This window comes from Stenella coeruleoalba, assembly GCF_951394435.1.
Source record: "Stenella coeruleoalba genome assembly, chromosome: 2".
NCBI classification, from domain to species: Eukaryota; Metazoa; Chordata; class Mammalia; order Artiodactyla; family Delphinidae; genus Stenella; species Stenella coeruleoalba.
In genome coordinates this window covers 123,634,822-123,660,444 of record NC_137147.1, presented here as the reverse complement: position 1 = coordinate 123,660,444, position 25,623 = coordinate 123,634,822, and the positions used below count along the sequence as shown (strand labels likewise).

At 44.9% G+C, this 25,623-nt stretch overlaps 1 protein-coding gene across 3 annotated transcripts in view; it reads left to right on the top strand.

The window, feature by feature from the left end:
- ADAMTS17 (ADAM metallopeptidase with thrombospondin type 1 motif 17) overlaps positions 1 to 25,623 on the top strand; it is a 350,376-nt gene that overhangs the window by 264,646 nt on the left and 60,107 nt on the right. For all 3 annotated transcript variants that reach the window (XM_079912255.1, XM_079912254.1, XM_079912256.1), the window contains 4 exons: positions 4,009 to 4,089; positions 12,594 to 12,751; positions 15,923 to 16,082; positions 18,227 to 18,362. In XM_079912255.1, the coding sequence (XP_079768381.1) occupies positions 4,009 to 4,089; positions 12,594 to 12,751; positions 15,923 to 16,082; positions 18,227 to 18,362 (535 nt within the window). The remainder of the gene's footprint in view (positions 1 to 4,008; positions 4,090 to 12,593; positions 12,752 to 15,922; positions 16,083 to 18,226; positions 18,363 to 25,623) is intronic.

The window sequence follows — 25,623 nt, the reverse complement described above, 5'->3', positions numbered from 1 at the left end:
ACTACATAGCAATTTAAATGAAAAATAAGGAGAGCTATACGTACTCACATGGAGAGCTTTCCAAGACACATCGTGCTTTTTTAAAAAATTGTAGTATAATACAGTAGTCATAAATGTTATTCCTAACAGTTATATAAAATATAGACAAATAAAAAATATACCATGTGATATTTTCATATTTATATTTGTGTAGATATTTGGATAAATAGTAAAATATCTGAATGAATATATACCAAACTAATAGTGGCAGTTCCCACAGGGCAGGGGAGTGGGAGGAAGGGGACTTGAGATTTACCTGTATTATTAAAATTTTGATAATGGGAAAATACACATGTATATTTCTGTAAATTTAAAATACATAAATGTTTACAAACATAAAAATTAACTCACTGATACACACAAACCCATGTCCTAACAAATTTTACTGTAAACTAAGGGAAAGTTCTGTTAGCCCACAACATTGTCCTGTTCTTCCCACACAAACATAGAGGAAGCTGGTACAATTAGAACCTGTGTCACTTAAAAATTAGTAATAAATTTAGAAAGAAAATTAGTACAGGATCAACACACGTATACTGCAATAGGAAAAGGATAAAAGGGACAAGGAGAACAAATGACTGATTTAAAAAAACTCACCAGCAAAATGTTACCAAGGAGAAGATGAAAATTTTGACCAAACGTTATTGCCATAAATTCCAAAAACTGATTAAATAATACCCTCAATAAAAGAAGAACTCATTGATAAGATATGAGATCTCAAGGAATAAGCAGTGAAGCAACAAAGGGAGATGAAATGTGACTCAGCTGAGGAAAAGTGTAGAAGAAGAAAATGAGTCCATCACAGAAACCAAGTCTGCATGGAAGCAAAGGAAATCTCACTGCTGAGAACACAATGAGAAGCATGGAGGACAGGACTGAGAAAAATGAGCAAAGCAAAATGGAAACAAAGAATCAGAAGGATAAGAGATTAAATGAGCACTATGGAAAAAAAGGGGGGGTCAAACACAAATAATTTGGTATCCCTGAAAAAAGAACACCAAACAAATTGATAAATAAATAAATAAATAAATATATATATATATATATATATATATATATATATATATATTTAAGTCTAATAATAATAATATAGCTTTGTGTCCCAGGAAGAAGTTACACAAAACTATGACTAGCCTAACAGTTATTAGATTTTAGAGTTAAGAGTATTTTGAGTATCTGATCCAAATTTTAGGTAAGCTAATAAAGGGAAAACATCAGATTGGACTCAGACTTTTCCACACTAGCATTCAATGGAACAATTCAAATAATAGCCTCAGAGAAAGAAAGTGTGACTCAAGGATCTTATACCAGCCAAACTGGTATTCAAGTATCAGGATAATGAACAGTATTTTTTTTTCACTATATTACAATTCAGAAACTGTAATTTTCTTTGAGCCCATCTCAGAACAAACTTGAGGAAAGCAGGAATTTATTGGAAAAGCTGGAAAAAAGACACATAGTAAACATTAAATTAATTTGTAGAACTAAAACTAAAACAACTGCAGGAATTATCTTAGAGACCAAAAGATAAATGTCATAAACTAATACAATGTAGGAATGATTCAGTAAAAGTTGAAGAGGGGTGTAAGAGAGTGGAGGGCGGTATACTTATGCTGATTTCCTCATCTTTTAATATCCAGAGATTAAAATATTTTACTTACAGCTAAGTCACATAATAGAAATATAAATATAATTAAAGGTTTACAGGAAAACATCAGAATAAAAAAGAAATAACAATGAACTAAAATGTATTGGTGAAGGAAAAACAAGACTGAGATACCGACCCACACACCATGTTAGCCATGACAAGTGTGATTACAGTTAAAGTGCTCTGAAGTCTTTGTATTGTTTGGGAGAAAAACAATATGATGATCTCAGTAGATGCAAAAAAGCACTTGATTAACTTCAATACCTCTTCATAACAAAAGCTCTTAACATACTAGGGTAAAAGAAAACTTCCCTAACCTGGTAAATGATACCTATCACATTCTCACTGCTGACATCATTTTCAGTGGGAAAACTCTGGAGGCGTTTCTCCAACATGAATAAGACAAGGATGCCACTATCTCATGTGGCATATGACGTGGTTTTGTAAGTTCCAACCAGAATGGTGAAAGGAGAAGAAATCCAAAGCATAAAGATCAGAAAGGAAGAAACAATACTGTCATATGGGCACATTTCAATTAATTACCTAGAAACCTAGCCAAAAAATAACAAATTATTGTAAACAATAAGAGTGTTAGAAAGACAGCCAGCTACAGGATGTATCTTATCAGATCAATCTACTTTCTACTATATCCTTTTATAACTTTTGAATTTTACACCTTGGGCACACATTGCCTAGCAAAACTGTTTAATTATTTTAAAGTTATCCCTGATCTTTTAAAACCATATATAGTACCCTATTGGCATAAAATGATGTGTGTATGTTTATATGCATTAAGAGATGCTGAAAAGGCTGGTCATCAAAAATATGGGTAATTTTCTTGGTGCTATGTTGTATAGGTTGGTTTTAGTTTTTCCCCTTTTGTGGTTTGAATTATCATGTACTATATTTATAATGAAAATAAAGCCATTTTTACTATGAGAAAATGAGGAAATAAACTCCTCAAAATAGATATTTCCATAATCTCTACATACCTGGGCCCAGAAATCTCTCATTTTTAAAACTCCCCTGCTGATTTTGATGATCACATTTGGGAACCACAGGGGTAGGATTTATCATCTAATTTGGTATCATCATCTAAATCACTGAAGCAAATGCACATTACCTTTGTCTAAAACCCAAATGTAAGCCAAAACAAAATGATTACCAGCCTGCATTTCAGAATCTCACTATTATGTTAGACTCATTAGTTGACACAGTTGCCCAGTTAACCAGGCATCAGCCAGCCCCTGACCTCCTCCCTGACAGCCTCAATCATTTCCTCCTGAATCTTTGCTAACCACCTGCCATTCTGGGCACATGTGGGGTCAGAGCATGGGCAGAAGGCCCTGGCCTCTGAGGGACCCCATTATACTTGGAAGTACTCAAGGAAATGGACAAAAGTACATACTGCAACAGTTGCAGAAACACCCAAACGGCACTGAAAGCAGGAAATGGTACCCAGTATTGAGGCAGTGGTTTTGTCATAGGGCAAGTAGCCTAGCTTCTGCTGTCATCCCATGGAATCAGGAAAAAGTTCAAAGTACAGCAAAGAGTGAAGGAATCCAATAGATGACACAGCCAGGGGCACTCTACACCCATGCTCTAGGGAGGTGCTCTTCACAAAAACTCCAGGCTCTTAGTTTGCTAGGGCTGCTGTAACCAAGTACCACAAACTGGGTGGCATAAACAGGAGACACCTATTGTCTCACAGTTTTGGGGGCTAGTAGTCTGAGATCAAGTTGTCGGCAGGGTTGGCGCCTCGTGAAGGTGAGGAAGAATCTGTCCCGTGCCTCTCTTCTAGCTTCTGGTGGTTTTCTGGCAGTCTCTGGCTTGTAAGATGCAACATCTCGATCTCTGCTTCATGTTTACATGGTGTTCTCCGTGTGTACATGTCTGTGTCCAGATTTCCTCTTTTTATAAGTACACCAGTCATATTGGATTAGGGGCCCACCCTACACCAGTATTACCTCATCTTAACTAATTACATCTGTAGCAGCCCAATTTCCAAGTAAGGTCACATTCTGAGGTCCTGGGGGTTAGGACTTCATCATATGGATTTGGGGGTGGGAGGACACAGTTCAACTCATAATACATGCAAGTGGTGCTCTCTGGAATTTGGGCAGCCAGGAGATTCTGGATTCTAGATTCCTAGCACACTTCTTGACTGTCTTGATTTCTCAGAGCTCTGCAAGCCTGCAGGCTCTGAAATTACCATGGGGGTGCAGCAGCGTGGGTTTTGGTGGGGGGGGGGGGTGCTGCGGGGCCTCTGATGGAGGGTAGAGGTCTGGTCAGCTCACCTGTGTGTTATCTTGTCACTACAGGTTATATTGAAGCTGCTATCATTCCAGCTGGAGCTCGAAGGATTCGTGTGGTGGAAGATAAACCTGCCCACAGTTTTCTGGGTAAAACAAAAAATTGTTTGACTCATAGTTTATGTTCTGAGCATTGATTTGGACAATCAGGCTGCTACTTTGGTTCAGCAAAATGCTGAAGGGGTGCTCTCAAGCCATTGGTTTTATACCCATATTTTAGGTGTAATGCTGTGAGTAATCAGCATGGACCAAACAGTGCTGTCGTATTTGGCTCAAGTGCAGCCATCCCCAAGGTAGATGAGGGGCGAGGGGAAGGGGTGAGTAGGAACCACCAGCTTCGGACAGGAAAGCGGGTGACAGAAGAGTGAGTGAAAGAAGTTGTGAGGAATTGGGATAGCCTAAGTTCCCCAAAGTAACCCCAGGAGAGCTCAGGTAGCCCTGCCCCCTCCTCCCAACGCTCTTACCTGCCTCCCATCCACCTGTGTCCTGGAGGCCATAATGGCTGCTGCTGTTCCTGCTGCCAGCCTAGGACCTTGCTGTCCTTTGGGTTGACATCCATGTCAGTTTTCATCAGCCCCGTCCGTGGTTTTTTCCACCTCCCCGGCATGGACGCTGGCCCAGTCCTGCCTGGCACTGTTCTCTGAAACTGTCCCAGCTGTTGTTCTACAACTAGAACAATGCTCGTAAATGCTTTCCGAAATTGGGCCTTGTGCTGCTCTCGGCACCTTCTTCAAAGTGATGGCCTTTTTACTAAAGTCTCAAAGAGTCTCCCTCCTTTCTGCCCACCTCAGGAAATTTTGTCAAGTTTACCAGCATTTGCTTCAGAGCCCCATCACCCAGTGTCACCCCCAAAGTTAGCCTTTCCAACTGGTACACTGGCCCTCCCAGACCTGGAGTTGACATTCCTGCTCCCCAGAAGCACTGGGCCTCTGTGGGAGTCTGCCATCACCTTTGACCCTTATCATATTCAAAAATCATGATCCCAGTATCTCAGGTGCTGGGGCAATTCCGAGGTCGGCTTACTGGCCCTTCCATAAAGCACCAGTAGGTGCCCTGCAAATAAGTTCCTCAGCTTCCAGTCCTGCCCTCCGAGACTTCCCAGCACTGTTCCTCCAGCCCAAGGTATCTGGTGAAAATGGGAACATTATTTTTACTGCTATGTTTCTGCGTGATATAAGAATGACAGAGGGATGTCAGAATCTCTTAGATCACTCAACACCTAATTCCTGTAGTAAAAATGACTTTTCACTGGAACCCATCTTAGGGCCAACAAATAACAACTAGTAGATGGTGCCCGGGGAGCCAGCTCTCACGGTGGTCCCTCTCCGCTCCTGAAGCCTGAGGGCCACACATTCCAATAATAACAGTGACATCGACGTTGTGACTCCCAGTCATTGAGCCCTGCTCTGCTTTGCAGACCTGACCCCTAACTCCACAATGTACTGCAGAGAATTGACGTGCCTATTTCGCAGAGGAGGAAAATGAGGCTCTAGGAGTTCAGCAGCTTGTCCAAGCTCCTCACTGCAGCTGGGTCTGCTGCAACTCATGGAGCCTCCCAGAATTGCTCTGAGGTGTCAGTCACGGCCAGAGATGGAGTGGGGACGATTTTTCACTGGAGAACATATGTTAAACCTGCCCATTGCTACTGCTTTGGTGTGTGGATTTCAGAGAAGCAGATGTCCATCCCGAAGAGATTGGTTGAATGTCTCAGGATGAATTCTCAGCTCCCCAGAAGCACTGGACCTCCCTGGGAGGTTGGAGCCAGCCTCTGTCCTCTTATCTGGAAATCGCAGGGCCTGGTGTGTGCACAAGGGAAATCCGAAGGTGGTCCATGCTTGTTACGTTTCTAAAGTTAGCTCAACAAGCCTTGTTTCCACTCGGGGCTGGGTGCTTTGGAAGTCAACCCTGTGTAACTTTGAATTACTCTCACATTGCGGGAGCAGTTCCTAAAGAATTCACCCCACCTACCTTCAACCCATGCTGCCTGGCTTTCTGCTCAAAACCACCTGGAACAGGAAATGCCTCTGCAGTTTGCATCCATAGCTGAGAGCAGAGCTGGCAGAACTCCGAGTGGAAATAAAAGGAGCTGACTCAACGCCAGGATTAGAAGCAGGTTGAACGTGGGTCAAGTCTTCCAGTGGAATCCAGGAGGGAGAGAGACAGAAAGGAGCCTGGCTTCTTCACAGCGCCATGCAGGGAGTGGGCATGCAGACAGGATCCGAGCGCTTGTGCCTGCCCCCAAGCAGCTCTAGAGAGGAGCCGAGCCATCCCAGCAGGAGTGCCCCCTCCCTGCTCCCTGGAAAGGCTCAGGATCTCTCACAGTGCCGGGAACTACAGGGACATTGTATAAATGTCCACAGAGAGATAGAAGGGCCCTGAGGGAAACAGACGGTCACCATATGACCTCACATTCCAGGCCATTGAGGAGGTTTGGTTCTGCTGTGGTAGCAAGGGAGAGCGTGTGCCATCTTCATCCCTGCAGAAGTCTCTCCAGCTGTTGAGAGGCTTCTGAGGGCTCCTAAGCAACACACACAAAAGCAAGTGCTGCTATATTTGTGACAGGGTTTAAAACATCCACCCTCTGACTGAGGCAGGATCAGCAAGTGAAAATATCCTCCCCAGCAAATCAGAACTACAGACATTACAGATGGGATCAAGTCGCTCAGGAATTCCCTTTGTTCTTAACTTTATATTTCCCTATCAAAGCAGAGCATTTGTCATCATCTTAATGGCCCCTGTTGAGTTTCTAGGCCTAAAAATTCTAATTTCAAATATAAACTAATCTCAAAATACTTACAGATGAAGGGGGCTTGCATATACCATTGATGCCAAAGGATGGAGAGGAACGGGAATTTCTGGGGCCCAAAACTTATTTAATTTGGGAGGCCTTCTTTTTTTTTTTTTTTTTTTGTGGTACGCGGGCCTCTCACTGCTGTGGCCTCTCCCCTTGCGGAGCACAGGCTCCGGACACGCAGGCCCAGCGGCCATGGCTTACGGGCCCAGCTGCTCCGCGGCATGTGGGATTTTCCTGGACTGGGGCACGAACCCGTGTCCCCTGCATCGGCAGGCGGACTCCCAACCACTGCACCACCGGGGAAGCCCGGGAGGCCTTCTTTACGGGAAAGAATACACTACGTATAGGGCCTTGGAAAGGACTGGTGCACAAGAGGGGCCCCGGAGCTTCGGCCTCCCCGGCTCTCACAGACCCTGCTCTGTGAAGCTTGCTCCGGGGTGGAGGCCGCTACAGATGGGCCAGGAGTGACCTGCACACTCTCTCTTTGGGGCTGACATGGCCCCACAAGGTGGTTTTCTCATCAGACTCCGCATTGAACCTATCAATTCACTGTCAGTGATGTTCAGATCTTGATGTTCCAACAGACCTTCTGAGGCTGCAGTCTTACCGTTTTGAAGGGATGTCAGGTGCTAAACTCCAATTTTAGCAGGAAGTTCTGATTTCTCAGCATGGACCACGGCAACCTGCAAATTTTGAATCCTGCTGACTAAATGACTCACCCCAGAGTCAACAGGCTTGCAGAGATCCCCATGATTCTTGGAACTGCTGGCCTGCTACTTATAATTCTGCCTCTGAGTTTTCATCCCACTGCAAAATGCATGAAGGGGTGTCATCACGATCACACTGTCCTGAGGAAGGGGCTCCGGCTTTCAGACGAGGGGTCAAGTGGCAGTTGTAAAGCTGAGACTGGGGTGCCTGGAAGTTTGCAGCCGTCGTGCAGATGGCAGCCGCAGAGCTTGGACAAGCAAAGTAGATGCTTTCTGGAACCGTGAAAGCCCCGACCCCGACCACACAACATACCCTGAGGCTGTGACAGTATGAGGTTTTGCCAATTCAGCAGCCCCAGGCCAAGACCTGGGGGTCAGGTGACTGCAAAGACAGGTGACTTCAGAAGTCCTGGGAGTGCCCAGCAGCGGTATGTGGATGGGGGAGGTCACGGTTCGCATCTCTTCCCATCTTTGCCTTCACAGAGCTCACGTGGATAACTTGAAACCTGTCATGTGGGCACATTTACACCTTGCATAGTGACAAGCACTATAAATCTAGGCTGCTTTCCCCAGAGAGCCTGCCACCAGCACTGCACTGTCTGGCGTGTTCCTCCCCATCCTGCTGCTGGCCTTTTGTGGAAGAGCCGGTGAGCCACTGCCTGCCTCTCTCATTTGCCCTCCCCCCTTCTCTGACCATACTCACTCCTCCCCGGCCTCCCCCACCCACCCTGCGGGCCGCCTCCTGAAATGTCGCCTCCCCCAACCCCTGCTGCCAAGCAGGACACTCCCCTGGTGGTGAGAGGGTGGCATGCCACCAGGCCCAGTGGGGTCTTCGTCTGTCCCCTGTGTCACTCACAGCGAGTGCCTCTGCCGGCAGAAGTGGGGCTTCCCCAGGCGGCCCCCACACCTCTGCGCGGCATTTCTGTGGATGGGTTTATGATCGGCCCCAGGTGTGCCCTCCTGCACTTTTCCCAGTCCTTCCCACTCTTGACCTCACAGGTGTTTGACTTTTGGCACGGAGGCGGGGTGGTTTTCTGTTTATAATCCAATAAAGTCCTTTTAGAGCACCTTAGAAACAAGGCCAAGTGAGAAAGAGCCGCGCATCCTGAACAAAGCGCCGGAGCAAAGCAGGGCCCAGGAGAGCCTGGATAGAGTATACCAGGCCTTCTGAATCTCAGGGGGTACTAAGCTGACATTAGGGAGGATCCTAGCGTGATTTCTAGGAATTCATACTAGTAATTTTCTTTCTCAGCCTGCCCTGGCCCCATCATGGTTAGTATTTTTTAAAAACCAACCTCCAAATGTGACGTGTGAAAGCTAAACCCAGTTCTCAGTTTCTGTGTTATTGGCTTCAGACACTGCTGGATCCAGGGGCTTAAAATGATATCATGGGAAATAGTCTCTGTCCTGGCACTGCTGTCCTTTCTCAGTTGACTTTAATCTAGGGACCTCTTGCCACGTACTGGCAAGTCTTATATCAAGTCTCTGGGCAACCTGTGGAAAGAAAGCTCCTTCTTCCCAAGGTGAATGAAAGTCTTAGAATTGACTCTTACCTTCCAGGGTTGGGTGATGGACGCACTCCTGGAGCTGGGGTGGAGTTTGGGGTCAGCCCCACGTGACTGGGGGAAGAACACATCCCCAAAAGCTCTCTGGGCGTTGTTACTTGCAGAAGGAGAGAGAGATGGCAGGCAGCAACACACTAGATGCTCACAGAAGCCCTAAGACAGAACAAGGCCAGGGCCCAGCCTAGGGCACTGAACGCAGGAGTCGACTGGGGCACACGCGTGGGCTGAGACAGGAGGAGAGGGCCACCCCAATGTGCCCCTGGTCTCTGTGTGGGAAATGGGTTCTGTGGGGTGACCCCAGTATGACGGGGGTCAGCAGACAGCTTTACAGAAACTCATTCTGCTCATCTCTCTGATTCTCAGTTTCAAGGGTTCTCAACGTGCTTGTGTCCCCACCCCAATGACAATGACAGTGAGCCTTCTCTTTCCTTCTCCACCTCCATAGCCCCTCTCTGTCACCTCCTCTTCCCAATCAGACTTCCAGTATTCCCTCACCTTCCACTTGCTTCTCCACACGGGGCAGGGCACCTTTCTCCCTCCACCACCCTGCACAGAAACTGAGCTTAACAAGGAGGCAAGGAGCAACAGCCCAAGCTGCCCACACGCTCCAGGCCACCTCTTCTCCCTGCTTTTCTTTCAGTCTCAGCTCAGGGCTCCTCCTTCAGAAGGCCTTCCCCAGCTGCCCCAGTCTCTGCCCACACGACTGTGCACGGGCCCCAGACTGGCCTCTGTCACTGAGCTTCTGGAAGTGTATCGTGTTTATCTGTCTTCTCACCAGTCTCCCTTTCAAACATTGAGCTCCCAAGGGCAGGAGCTGTGCCTCCATCACCAGCTACAAGGCCCTCAGATAAAGGTAAAGGATTGGTGTAGGGATGTGTCTGCTCACTGTGCTTCCCTGACTTGTTTTTACTGAGGCTTTTCTTTTTTTTATTTAATTTATTTATTTTTGGCTGTGTTGGGTCTTCGTTGCTGCACGCAGGCTTTCTCTAGTTGCGGTGAGCAGGGGCTACTCTTCGTTGTGGTGTGCGGGCTTCTTGTTGTCGTGGCTTCTCTTGTTGCAGAGCACAGGCTCTAGGTGCACGGGCTTCAGTAGTTGTGGCTCGCAGGCTCTAAAGCGCAGGCTCAGTAGTTGTGGCACACGGGCTTAGTTGCTCCATGGCATGTGGGATCTTCCTGGACCAGGGCTTGAACCCGTGTCCCCTGCATTGGCAGGCGGATTCTTAACCACTGCGCCACCAGGGAAAACCCTACTGAGGCTTTTCTTAAAGGTGTCTGTTCCCTCATTTGTCTGTCGGCCACTTCCCACCAGCCCATACTGATTCTGAAAACCAGATTTACATATGCATGTGCAAGAAACAATTTTCCAAACCTTCAGAGAAATTGAAAGAACAATGAACACCCATACAGCTTTAGCCTAGATACCTGAGTAGCTAACATGACCAAACGTATTTTTAGGTTATTAGTTCACTGGAAGCTGTGGAAAACCATAAGTTTAGTTATTTTTATGAAGGTATGTAGAACGTGAGACACCTCCCACAGCAATTTGAGCTTGGAATTTGTTCTCTTTGAGAATATGACATTTGCACATTTCAGTGTCTGTCATAAAACTCTAGACTGATGCTATAACCTAAAGAATGTGGGAGCTTGGTGTGTTTAGGTTCAGGTCTCCACATGACAATGTAATAGCGGTGTGACTTTAGGCAGGTTACTTAACCTCTCTGTGCCCCCATTTCCACATCTGTGAAAAAGGGAAAATAATCCTTTACCTTAGAGAGTTGTTGGGAAGGTTAAATGGGTAAAAGCATATGGAGGAGCTAAACCAGAGAATGTGCCCCTTAAATGGGGACTTGCAGGCAGTGGCTGAGGAAGAGAAAAAGGCTCAGAAATTGTGAGTATCCCAACAGTCTCACTTCCTTCCATTAGCCAGGAAATCTCGATAGTAGGTAGAATTTCTTGAAGGGAAGCATTCGATTCTAAGTGGTAGAGCTTTCTCTTTTCGAAGGCTTCCCTGGAGTCCTGTAATCCCCAGCCACTCACTGAGCAGCCACCCTGAGTATGAACCCCCTCTTGGAAGCCATCCTGCTGGAAAGCAGCCCTTCCCAGGTCCCTCGGACCTGGTTTCCTGTAAGCACAGAGTCCTGAGCATGCACCTCCCCCTTACTGGCCAGGAGAGCCTGCTGGGACCATTGTGTCCTGCAGACGAGGAAGCGGAGGCCGGCATCCCCCAGCTGCTTGTGGCCTGACCAGGACTGGACCCACCAGGTCCTAACCCAGCCAGGGGTTCGTGGACTCAGGGTTAACCGAAACCACTTTTGGGTTTCAAGTCTCATTATCCAAAATCGGTATTAAATGTGGGCATTTCATTAATATTTCTGGCCTCATAAGCAGAGAGTAGGGAATGGGATAGAACCTGATTTCGCTGATTGTGGGTTGAGCAGGGTCCCAAGGTAATTGAGAGCATCTGCTTCTCAGGGGACTCTAGCTGCACTGGCAGAGAGCATGGCATTGGACTTGGGGTGCACGGAAAGTTTTATTTTTTGAGTGACATAAAGACTTACTGTCACCCATTTTCATTTGCCACCTCCTCCAAAATGCCAGAGTAGGTTCTAGTTATTTCTTTCTTTCCTAAATAACAAAACAGCACAAAAAAACAGAATTTCACTGCAGAATGCTCCCTCATGAGAACCACATGACTCTAAAACCTAAGTGAGGAAACAACAAAGAAAGTCACTGGTGAGCACTCAGATAATAATAGCTTGTGTGGAAAACCAAATCTTTGCTATGGCCAATCAGCAAGATGTCGATTCCTTGTCAGTTCCAACACACTTTGTACGGAGTGTGAGAGAGCAAAATGTGAACCCAGCAAAGGCCACAAAGCTGAGGGTGGGAGGGCCCCCACCACCCACAAGACATCAGCTCACTGTTACTACCACGCCTGTAGGCGGCTCAGGCTTCCAGACGCTCGTGTTTGATAGAATGACACCTGTTTCTTGAAGGAGCATCTGCTTTACTAATCCAGGGCTATCAAATCCTTGAGGGGCATTGGAGTTAGGCTGCCCTTTAAAAAGCCCCAGGTGGGTAAGAGTAAAATGAAGGATGAATTTTGCTAAAGCTACAAATCCTGTTTTGTAGCCTTGGACAGGTTAAAATAGAATCTGTTCATCTGGTGGAAAACCCCCTACTCTGTAAATCTCGTGAAATGTGATTGGACTGTGGCTGTCTTCATTCTCTGGCGCTCCTCCCCGTACCCCTCACGGAGTGAGCTGATTCTGAGACAGTGGCCCACGCTCAAGAGGTGCAGGAGTCACGACAGCTCTCTCTCGGAGGGTCCTGGGGTCAGGAGCTGTTCTCTCCCTGTGAGCCAGGCTTCTGTTCTCAAAGAAAGCTCCCTTTCTCTCACCGCAGGCCTCCCTCTTCTCCCCTGTGGAGGTAGAGAGTGAGACCTCCAACCCACTGCTCAGGACACCCTGACTCCCTTCAAAGACAGACTGACTCCCCCGATTCCATGGTGTTCCATTTCCTTTCTAGCTCTCAAAGACTCCAGCAAGAGATCCATCAACAGTGACTGGAAGATAGAGCTCCCCGGAGAGTTCCAGATTGCAGGCACGACCGTCCGCTATGTTAGAAGGGGCCTGTGGGAGAAAATTTCCGCCAAGGGACCAACCAAAATGCCTCTGCATTTGATGGTAATTTGCCGTGCTTTTGCATTTGTCTTGAGACTGCCGGCTCCAAGAGGTCTACCAGTTGACTTGTTCCCTGAGATCCTGTGGGCAGGAGGTACACCTGGTTCCTGGTGGTTTGCCTGGCCACCTGCTGCTCAAGTCTCTCTCTTGGTCTTTTCTTATCTAATCCCTTTGCCACATGCTTCAAAATTCTGCCCTCTCAAAATTTTGCCCTAGCTCTTTACTGGCAGAACTCCCATCTTTTCCAAAAGGAACCACCTCCAGGAAGGAAATGCTTAGCCACGTGGCCACCAGGGAGACTTGACATTATTAAGCAGACAGCCCCACTCACAGTCTATGTTTTTTTTTTTTTTTTTTTTGCGGTACGCGGGCCTCTCACCACTGCGGCCTCTCCCGTTGCGTAGCACAGGCTCCAGACGCACAGGCCCAGCGACCATGGCCCACGGGCCCAGCCGCTCCGCGGCATGTGGGATCCTCCTGGACCGGGGCACGAACCCATGCCCCCTGCATCGGCAGGTGGCCCCCAACCACTGCACCACCAGGGAAGCCCCACAGTCTATGTTTTAATATCAGATGGCTTAGATTTGCCCCACAGTTTGTATATCCACATCGGAAACTACCTTTTGGAAATGAACTGTTGACACTGTTTCCAAACCAATACCACTCAGGTTTTCCAGACTCTGCTTGCAACAAGGATTCAGGAATCGAGGGAGAACCAGATTCTACAGGCCTATTCACTCCCCAGGTGGTCTCGAGAGATCGTGCAATCAGGCCAGATCAGGGCACTCTGGTCTTGTGTGTTGTCTCAGGGAGGACCCCATGCAAACCACTGAAACATCCGGTTATGCTGCCTTTTAAGAATATGAAAGATCTCCAGGGACAGGAATGCCACCGTTGCCTTCTCGGGGTTTAGGACTTCTCGTGACTAACTTTTGATAGCTTGTAATTATTGAATCCATGTCTCCTTCCAAAGAATGGGAGTTGTGACAGCTTGTGTGTCTGCAATCAAAGCACATTTTGTCCTCCATGCCTGCCAAAGTCTCTACTTGGAAGTTCTTATCTCCCCATTAATTTGTGGTCACTGGCAACCTGCAGCTGTTCAAGATTAGGTGACACCCAAGAGATTCCCAGGCCACTTCCCAGGGACTCTCCTGAGGAGACCAGCTCTACGTGTGAGCAGAGATGTCACCCACAATGGCCCTAACCCTGTTACAATTTCTGATAAGAGTAAGGGGAGCCAGTTTCCACAGATGACATAAACTGTCCAGAAATCTTATCAGTGCAACACTCCACACACTAAATCTACTGCAGGTATATACTTGCAAGTTGATTTCTGGGACCTAAGAACCGGTACCTAAATCATTTCTCTGTGATTAGATTGTTTCCTAATCTAAGTCATTGGAACAAATCCTCCTGTCCTGAGTTAAAAGCAGTCATTGAGAGGGACTAAAAGAGGAAGTAAAAGACAAGATAAAACCCAAGATAGCAGCATCACCTTTAGCATGTGAATTTGCTTTTCTAGCAAACACCAAGATGGGCCTATTTCCTTTCTTTCCCAAAAGCTTTCATAAACTGTGAGTGAATCGTCAGTCCATTAAAGCAAATGCACAGCCTGGATTCATTCAGACCATAATAAACAAAACTCTGGGAAAGCAATAACTACCACAGCTGAAGTTCCTGCCCTCTTGAACATTAATCACTTTTCTCTCTTGAAATATAATTGTTACTACCAGTTTTTAAACCTAGAAACGAGAGGAGCCCATCTGCCTCTGAAGGAAAATCCATTGTCCCCTAACTGAGGTGTGCACATTGCTTGCAGGGTCAGGAGCGCCCGTAGAGCCACGGGGACCTGCATTTGAAAGCAATTATGCACACGCATACAAATTATACGTGGCTACAAAATTGCATGAAATTGGTTTCATATGGATTCTCAATTCACCAGTCTTATTCCCATACTGAGATAATAAAGATCTCTTTTAAAGCCTTTTTTTTTTTTTTTAAACTGGAGGCATTTTTCCAAATGCATTACTGCAAGTCTCTTTCTTGGAGAAGTGGATGTTTATTCAGTTTGGGCTGCTCTTAGCACCCCACCCCACCCCGCCTGCAACTGCAGCCCTTGGAGGGCTGGGAGATGCTTGGGAGGGAGGACGGCTCCTGTTGTCCAGCACACCGTCCACCTGGCCTCCCCAGGTCAGGTGGAGCACCCTCTGCCTCCAGCTCCTGCGGGCCGGCTCTCCCAGACCCCGGGCTGGAAGTGAAGTTGCTAGCTGCTTAGACCCAGGACTGCCCCCTGGTTCCAAGCGTAGCCTGAGGACATACCACCCACAGCCAGGCCACTTGAAGCTCCCACAAGAGTGCTTCTTTTGCACCATTACGTACATGTAGTGAAGTAAAGCCAGTAGAGCACGTCTCTCTCTACAGGGCTAGAAACATGCATTACCAAACAAAGAGCAGGCCCTTCCAGTTCCCACTTACCAGGATTGCAGAACCAGGGGTCCCCAAGCTGCACGATGATGGCTCCCCTCCCCTCACTCCCAGCTTTAAGCCCTGCGCCAGGCTGTGCCACCCCGTGGGCATCGTCATCATCCTAGCTCCCATGGCAGCAGGAAGGCTCCTACATCCTTGACGGGCACCCCCAAGATTCCCCTGCAGGGGGCTGTGTCTACTCTTGAGCCTGCCTTACACATAGCAGTGACTGGTGCTCGGGGTGTGAAGAGTGGTGTTCATTTTCAAAGTAGAGTAACCCTACTTGTTCAGATGCCTGTTTAAGAAAAGCAGTATATTTGTGTCTTTCTCCCTGTAAGGGCAGCTTCGTGGGTGACTGTGGGAATGGGTACTTTGCTCTGCCTGGAGCAGCTCTCCATGTAAAGTGCAGTTAGAGCCCACAGATTTGCTAATCCCCAATCCCTCTTCCAAACCAGTCCTCTCTCCAGTGGAAAAGAGTAGAACTCCCTGCCGATGGTTTACATAGGCTCCTGCCCTGAATTTGAGTATCTAGGGAACCCAAGACTGAAATAAAGGTGTGCCCCTGGAATGAACCTGTTTTGAAACCCTGAAAAGAACAGGTTACCCCTGGTAGGGAGACAGCCACAGCACAGCTTGGCTTGCAAGTTCAGCAATCCTGGGAGCTTTCGCTTTATTTCAAAATGGTCTTTTATTTTGCTGCTGATCCAGGTGTTGTTATTTCATGACCAAAACTATGGAATTCATTACGAATACACCATTCCCGTAAACTACACTGCTGAAAATCAAAGTGAACCAGAAAAACCGCAGGACTCCTTGTTCATCTGGACCCACAGCAGCTGGGAAGGTTGCAGTGTGCAGTGCGGAGGAGGTGAGCAGTAGAGTCATGGGCTCATGGGGTGTGGGTTTTTGTCAAACAGAGAAGTGAATTCAGGGCACTCCGTGGCGGGTGCACAGAGCCTTGGAAAGGCTGGCCACATAACCTGTATTTCCATGGAATGTAACCACATCCCACTGCAAATCTCTCTGCAAAACACTTGGGCAGAGCAAACTCCTCCATGCTGGAGTTGTGCCCAGCTTTGCCTATGGCATGGGGCCCTTGGATGCTGATCCGAATGGAGGTTTGGCCGATGAATGGTTGTGTCACAAGTGTGACAGGTGACCCTGGGAATGAACAGAACAGACTTCCATCTGTTGCTGTTTGGTAGAGGGGCACTGGAAGATGTTTCTGACCCTCAAATACTCTTTCCTTTTTGCCCCAGTGGCCAATGGAAATACAGGGAAACCAATGGGACCAACAGTAATACAATGGAAAGAAAAAGTCCTCCAACTCCAGTGAAACGTTCAGAGCCTGAGTCCTGGCTTCATGATTTGCCTCCATATATTAGCAGATGATTTACTCTCTCTATACTGATCAGCCCTCATGCCCACTGCAGGGAGGAGACTCAAATACTGCAAAAATCAATATGAACAAAAGGCATCGTAGTCATTACTGTGTTGTTTAGGAGGAGCGGTTGGAAGCATTCTGAACTCTTAGCCAGCAGCCCCCTTAGTACAGCGTACCCTATCACCCTGACGGGACACACAGGGGGGTGATGGGGGATGGATGCAGGATGGGTGAATTTTGATGGACACAGAGTTAGAACAGAAGGTTGACCTGGATTCTGGAATGCCAACCCAGAGGGTGGACTGGCAGGTGGGACCTGGGCATGGCCTCACCGACACTCAGTCCTGCGGAGCTGATGGCACCGACCTTTTCCACTGGGGCAGCTTGCTACAAAGTAAGCGTGGCCCAAATGGAAGAGTTAGCAGGCTCCGTTGTCTGGGGGCCAAGGGGGTACTGTTCTGCTGCTGTCGCTACTGGCATCCTTTTATGGCTCCCTGACTGCCAGCTCCCTGACCTGCAGTCCAAACAGAAATCTGGCTTGAGGCATCTCCGTGCTTTCTATGCTTACATAAGTTGAGGGCTCCATAATTTTGAGTCATTTCTTCATGACAAATTCCCCAGGAGACAGATTGATTTAGGAGTGTGGGATCCATATAGTCGTGCTTGACTTCCTGTTAATCTTTTATTATGACACTTCCCAAATAATAACAATAGGAATATAGCTAACATGAAGTGTTAACCCCTGCCAGGTTCTGTTCTAAGCATTTTATATGTATCAATTCATTTTAACCATCCCTAAAGCACCCTAAGGCATAGGGAAGTTAAGCGAGTCAGTCCAGTGGAGGAAACAGGCACAGAAACGTGAGGGCTAAGTAGCAATCCTGTGCTCACTGTGCTAGTGAGTAAGCCAGGTCTGAACCCAGACAGCCTGGCTCCAAAGGCCGCCCTTCTAGCTCCCAATCATTCGCCCCCACTCCTAACAAAGTCATGGTCAACTAGTGTGCAGGGTGCTTTGGGAACACCCAAAAGAATGACTACATCCAGCTCGGGTGACCGGTTAGTGAAGCTTCCCAAGAGCACGTGAGGCTTAGGCACGAGCGGCAGTTGATGGAGAGACAAATTCTCAGGTTGGGTCTGTGTCCTTCAGACTAGCCTTCCTGTTTCTCACTTATCTCCAGCAAGTAGGAGTTCTGTAATAAGTAGCCATCATCTCTGGTGAGGGCTGATATACAGTTGTTTAATGAAGACCAGATCTCCATAGACTTTAAACATCAAATGAACAGACACAGAGATTGGCAATCTTTGTTGGAAATTAAAGACCCAAATCACAACTTTGACCTCAGTGAACCCCAAGCTTTCCAAGGACATGACTGATCTAAAGTGTTGCTTCTTTCTGATCCTGTTCTAGAATCTTTCTCCTGCCCCATGCTGCCCCTGCCATGTCTTACACACCCTCATCCCAAAGATTATGGTTCTCCCTCTCTGACAAACAACAAGGCATTACAATAGTCACTTTAAATGACAAACTGATCAAAAGATGCACCTGAACACTCCTCCATAAGGTGAATGAATGGCCTTACCAGGTGTGTGTACCACGACCTCTCAGTTCTGTGTGGTTTGGTTTCCAGGGGAACGCAGAACCATCGTGTCCTGCACACGGATTGTTAACAAGACCACGACTCTGGTGAACGACAGTGACTGCCCTCAAGCCAGCCGTCCGGAGCCCCAGATCCGAAGGTGCAACTTGCACCCATGCCAGTCACGGTAAGGAGCTGTGTTCTCAAACTTGGACCCTCCAGGGTAAAACAGCAACGCCCATGAATGGGGGATGGTGATGCACAGTTAATACCACAGTCTTGGTCTGTGTTCCATTGTTGTTGCTGAGTGATTTCTGCTTGCTCAAAATACTGAATTTCTGGCTAAACCAGAACTTTGATAGAAATGTACAGTGCTCACTGGAAGGCGTCTCATAGCGGGCCATTAAGACCATCTCGTGAAAAAAGAAATAGCCATCCCGCACACTTTCAACTGGTACGTGTCAACTCCTCCTGCAAATTACCGTGTCTCGGAGAAAAAGGAAATCAGTGTCATAGTATGAGCACCCGTGAGTAGGTGTACATAAGTTAGTGTTTGTGATTGGTCTATTTCAGTGGCTGAAATTAATGTCAGTAAGTTATTTGTTGTTTGGGATCCATCAGAACTTCTGTTTCCAACCCTAGCTTTCATGGCCATGTACTTGTGTGCTCTGAAGTGAATTCTCTTGAGTTGTCAGCTGAGAAGAATTGTGTGAAATGTGTTCATCAGTTAAGCCTCCTTATTTCCACTTTAGTGGGTCTTTGCATCTGACTCTGTTATATTATGTAATATCACTGGCCTCCCGTTCTGCCCTGGGTCGAGGTGCATGGATTTTGTTTTGTGGTTCTGTGCATCAGGTTAGGCATGTTTAGCTTTTGTAAGGAGGCTGGACTTTTAACCTGGCAGTTTTTTGGGTTTCTTAAGCTTGATCCGTACCACTTGCCTGGTGAAAAGGTTTCACAAAGCATTTAGTTTTCGTGCTGACCCTCTTTTCTTTGTCAAACTGGTAAAATGTGTATGAATGAAAGCGGGAAGACAGGAAGGAAAGTGAGGTGAGACTTGTTTCATTGATTTTATGTGGTCCTTTTAAATTAAGAATGAAATCCTACCCTAATGCTGATGGCCATGAGGAACAGCTCACTTCTGCAAGTCCTGAGCATGCTGGGTGTGAACAGCCATCCAGCAAACCTATCAGTTGATTGATCAATCTATCCATCAGTCAATCAATCACACACATGTGGGGCCACAGAAGGAAGGACTTGCAAGCATGAAGACTTAAATAGCAGACAAACCACAGTCCCTTTTCCTGAAAGCAGAGACAGCTGGTTCTTGTGATATGATTAGAAAGGAGAATAAGTGACTCTAGAAGAGGAGAGGTCAGCATGGGTTCAAGGGCATGATTGAGCAAGAAAAATCCTAGGGACCCATTCAAGAATCATATTTTACAGTCATTTATGTCTTTATATTGTTTTAGTATCAAAATATTTTTAAGTTATGCACAGAAATGAAATATATGAAACATGAAATCAGAGTTGCTCTGATTGAATTGAGATGTATATATAATGGGGAAGAGTAGCCCAGTGTACTCGGCCTTCCCCTCATCTCACAGTAGGCCCACAGGACCTCTGTGAAACACCAAGGAATAAAGTTTAAAAACTGGCAGTCAATGATTCTGCTTCCCATAATGACGGAGTAGCTCGTATTGGACCAAACCTCAGTATTCTCCTAGAATGATACTCTAGAGCTGTGCTGATCAATATGGTAGCCACTAGCTAGTCCAAATCAAGATGTGTTTTAAATGTAAAATACATACCAGACTTCAAAGATTTAATATAGAAAGATATTGTAAAATATCTTAATAATTTTTAATATTGATTACATGTTGAAATAATTACATTTTGAATACATTGGGTCAAATACAATATATTATTAAAATTTATTAATATGTTAAAGTCACCTGTTTCTTTTACTTTTTAAATATGGATAGTAGAAAATTAAAATTACATATGTAGCTCATGTTTTATTTCTATTGAACAGCACTGCTATAGATTAACATAACATGTGCAATGTTCAGGATACAATTCAAAATGACTAGACATACAAGGAAACAGAAAAATGTGACCCATAGTCATGAGAGAAGGCAATTAATGGAAACTGACTCCAAAATGACATGTATGTTGGTATTAGCAGACAAGAATTTCAAAGCAGCTATTGTAATTATGCTCAAAGACATAAGAAAAAATATGATCATAATCAATGAACACATATGAAATCTTAGCAGCAAAAAGGAGACACTAAACAGGAACCAAATTTTAGGACTAGAAAATACAGTATCTGAAATTTTTAAAAAATCGCTTGATGGGTCTAACAATAGAAATTATCCAATCTGGAAAATGGAAAGAAAAGATTGTTGATAATTTACCTGTGGGAAAATATCAGCCATTTTAAATAAGTATAATTGGAATCACAGAAGGAGAGAAGAGGAAGAATGGACCAGAAAATCATCAATGAATTAAAAACAACCAAAAATTGCCTAGAGTTAATAAAAGACGGAAGAGAGGTCACATCCTGAGTACTTCAGCTAGAGCCAGATGAATTCAAGAAAGCTCCATAACAAAGCTCTCTAATCATTACACTAAGTGGGTTGATGAAACACCTTTATGATTTTGCCACCCATAGATTTTCTAGGAGAAGACTTTGTTGCACTGCAAAACTAACCAGAAAATCATGTAGAAAAACACCTACGGAAGAGTCACATGAACAAGCAAGAGTTAACAAAGGTGAAGACTCTACATATTGGTGCCATGGAGCTGCTCTAAGCTTGGACAAAGAACGTCGAGCTTGTGTGTGTGACTCCAGAGTGCTCAGAGAGCCCAGGCCTGCAGTCTCACCATGTTTGAACACAAGTTCAAGCCAAACACACTTTAGATTAAAACTTAACTTCAGAAGCACATTCTTAGTGTCTCCTTAGAACAAGGGTCAGCAAACTTTTACTGTAAAGGGCTAGATAGTAAATATTTTTGCTTTGTAGGCCATATTCGATCTCTGCTGTCTATTTTTCTTTTTGTTTTATAATCCTTTTAAACATATAAAAACCATTCTTAGCTCCTGGGCTGTACAATCTGCAGGCCAGACTTGGCGCATGAGTGATAGTTTGCTGGCACTGCCTTAAGTTATTATCTACCATGGTTTTGCCCACCGAGATGTTGGGATCACAGCCTCAGCATGAGCCCAAGCTCTGAAGGTACCACCTCAGGGAATGCATTCTCTTATTACACAAAGGAGGGCACATTGTTATACTGAGTTACTTTTTATTGACCAATCATTCAGTATTGTTTTTAAAACCATCCAGCATGGCCCTCAGCACACAGTACAGAGTCAGTAATTTCATTTATTCAAACGTGTTTATTGAGCATCTTCTCATTCACTAGATCTTGTTCTCGGTACCAAGGTATTTAGAGGTGAGAAAGACAGGCAAGGTCTTTACTCTCAGGTAACTTGATAAATACTAGGTTTCTCCCTCCCACCACTCTCCTTTCTGTTCCACCCCCTTTCATCCCCTTCCCAACTCTGTAAAGTCATGTGGATCAGACTTAAAGAATGAATGGAATTTCCAAAAGCAGAGGAGAAAATAAAATTGATAAAAGAGAAGACAGCACCTGGAATTTGCCTCAGAGCCTAGAAAAGAAATGCCTGGATGCCTACTCTAGTCTGGTTTTATTTGCTGGTTTGTTTATTTGTTTATTTTGAACCATCTGATTTTGTAACTGTTTCTGAAAGTGGACACATGGAAGTGAAGTGTCATGACTCATCAAAGAGTATTTATTGTTTGGCTAAAGAAACGTGCAATCTGATAGATTTTAAAGCTCTTGCAAATGCCAGTTTTATTTATTTATATACACACACATACATACACAATATACATATATGTGTATATATATATATTATGTACAGATATTATATATATATATATATATATATACACACACACAAACATATTTGGACAGTAAAACTTGAGTTACTGAATAGCATGATCTAGTTGTCATGAATCTTTCTTAAAACTATAGAGTAATATGGATTTAGGCTAGTAAGTGAAAAAGAGTAAAGAGATTGATCTTAGAAAATGAGTGCTAGACAATCAGAGAGAGACGTAATCCATAAGTGGAAACTGAACTTGGTTCAGGGGATGGGGTTTGGAGAAGTGTGGGGTCTGGAGAAAAAATGGGTGCTTCAGGGGGTTGGGGGTGGACATGATTGGAAGACAGAGCCTGTCAGCTGGAAGAAGAGCCCAGAACCCAATGGTGTAAACTTTATTTAAGAAGCCAAAATTCAGCACGCTGTTGAACCTGGCAAGGTGAAGGAGACTTTCTATATTATTTTTACTCTTTGACCTTTAAGCAAACAGAGATGGTTGTCTTTTTCCCTTGTTTTCTTTATTTCCCCTGATTCCCCCTTTAATTTTCTTCAACCCTCTTTTTCCACTGAGTTCCCGACAGTTTCCTTTACCTTCCCAATTCACACCATTAACACCTCTTTATTCTAATCCTGCCCCTCACTCTGTGGATACTTCTCTCAAACCCTGCCATAACCATGTGGAGTCTGGAATCTGACAAACAGGGCAGATGGCCTCTCTCCAGTATCTTGTACAGCAGCACAAACATATCGACAAACCTGGACCTGACATTGGCAGGAGAGGATGAAATCACAGATCAGCTCAGCTGTCATGACTATGGCCAGCAGCCTTCACCTTGCTGACTACTGTCTGCAGGGAAGTGGCCCTGCCATCATCTGGCATCCAGAGAGTAGCCCTGTGTGCTAGCTCCTTAAGACCCAGTTCCAGGTTGTCCTGGAGCAAGGAGGGGGACTATGACAGGGAGATGGGCTCATTCTGGAACATATAGCTCATGCTTCACCAGATTTAATATTTTGCAGTCTTTTAGAGCTTATTGGCTACTTGAAAAGGCCATTCTGAGCCATTAGATATTTCCCTATCATATTTATGATTTGAACTTCTTCCTAGGCAGTATATACGGTACTGTACATTGAATTAGGGTGATTCAAAAAAGAATATTCAATATCTTACTGGCAATTGAATTGAATAGTTGTCTGCAAGGAAGTGTATTTGGATTTTAAATTTGTCCTCTTTGCTCAATTTTGCTCAGTTTGCCTTATTTTAGGTTAAAACCAAATGGAATCCCTCATGTTTTTATGAAAGCATGGTCTGTGTGTGTATGTGCTCCTGACTTAAGAATGAAGCCTGTAACACGTGGCTCTTAAGGGACTGCCAAAATCTGAAAAGATACCATTGTTTAATCCATTTCTAGCTGGTATGAAACTTAAAGCTTTTCTTTCCTGCTTTCCTCTAAAATAAAATAGGTAAATCTAATTGTCACTCCTCTGTTCACCATGCCTTGAATGTGGGAGTCTGGAGGAGGCCGCCGGTGGCACTGCCTGCCCCATGTTTCAGAACAGAGCCTGCAACTCAGGACTGCTCACCAGTAGGGAGGGCAAGGCCTAGGGTTGCATGTCCCCACAGATCAGCAGTAAGAGCCTAGGAATCTCTAGAGTGGGGCTCCCATCTCTCAGGCTCGGCCCACTCTCCAGATACTTGGACATGTGGCCAGAGGTTTGGGATAAGGGGTGCCCCACAGTCCATGTGAAATAAAGAAAAAGTGCCTGAGGGGAAAAATGAATAGCATTAGTGATCTATTATATGGCTAATAGGTAGTATGTGAATGGTGAGGAAAAATTTAGTTGAAAGAATTCCAGAACTTCTTTCTGATACTATCCAAATTCTAGAACCTCACTTGTATTTAAATTAAATAGTAAAGTTTTGAAGCCTTTACTTATTTGTCTAAAGTAGGAAACATTCCAAATGGAGAAAGAAAGCATTTCAGAGTCTTGTCTTGAATTTAAAACTTCTGTTTTCTTCTTTTCCTCCATACCTAAACCCTTTGATCATTTGAACATCCCTCCCTTTGATCATTACAGAGGACAAGAGAATTCCCAGATACCAGTTTCACAGGTAACCAAATTCTCCCGTTCAGTAATGCTTTGCTTGTGGACCCTGGGGCCCATTAAGAGGTCCTTCCTTCTCTTGGGCTTCCCTGGTGGCACAGTGGTTGAGAGTCCGCCTGCCGATGCAGGGGACACGGGTTTGTGCCCCGGTCGGGGGTTGTGGGGGGGGGCCGTGAGCCATGGCCACTGAGCCTGCGCATCCGGAGCCTGTGCTCCGCAACGGGAGAGGCCACGACAGTGAGAGGCCCGCATACCACAAAAAAAAAAAAAAAAAAAAAGAGGTCCTTCTCTTTTCCGAGTTATTAAGCACTCGATATTTGCATTTGATTTTTATGTCACAATTACAGGAAAGGAAAAAATACAATTAGAATTCAAGAACAGAAAGGAATTTTGGAAAGTCACAAATTCATGAAAATTAAACAAAACACTTCCTAAATGACCAGTGGGTGAAAGAGAAACCATAGAAAATTCAGAAAGTGCTTTCAGATGAATGAAAATGAAGTCACAAAGTTTAGAGAATGCAGCTAAAGCAATCTTTAGGGAGAAATGTATAGCTGTAAACATCTGTATTAAAAAAGGTGAGGAATCCCTGGTGGTCCACTGCTTAGGACTCCACGCTTCCGCTGCAGGGGGCACAGGTTTGATCCCTGGTCCGGGAACTAAGATCCCGCATGCTACATGGTGTGGCCGATAAGATAAAATAAAATTAAATAAAAATTTCAAGTCAATAATTAACCTTCCACATTAAGACACTGGAAAAGAACAGCAATTAAACCTAAAAGAAGCAGAAGGAAAGAAATAATAAAGATTAAAGCAAAAATTAATGACATAGAGAATAGAAAAATAATAGAGAAAGATCAGTGAAATCAAAAGTTGATTACATGAAGGGAACAAAAAATTGACAAACATTTAGCTTAATTGACAAGAAAAAAATGAGAGAACACTTAAATTGCTAAAATCAGAAATGAAAGAGGAGACATTGCTACAGAGCTTGCAGAAATAAAAGAGATTGTAAAGGAATACTATGAACAGTTATATGCCAATGAACTGTACATCAGTAAATTAGATAATGAACATGAAATGGACAAACTCCTAGAAAGATGCAAACTACCAAAACTAAATAAAGAATAGAAAGAATAGACCTATAACAAGCAAAGAGATTAAATTACTAATCAAAAATTTTCCACAAGGAAGAGCCCAGGACTAGAACTCTTCACTTATGAATTCTACCAAATATTTATTTTTTTTATTATTTTTTTTAATATTTATGTATTTATTTTCTTATTAGTCATCAGTTTTATACACATCAGTGTATACATGTCAATCCCAATCTCCCAATTCATCACAACACAACCCCCACCCCCCGCCACTTTCCCCCCTTGGTGTCCATATATTTGTTCTCTACATCTGTGTCTCAATTTCTGCTCTGCAA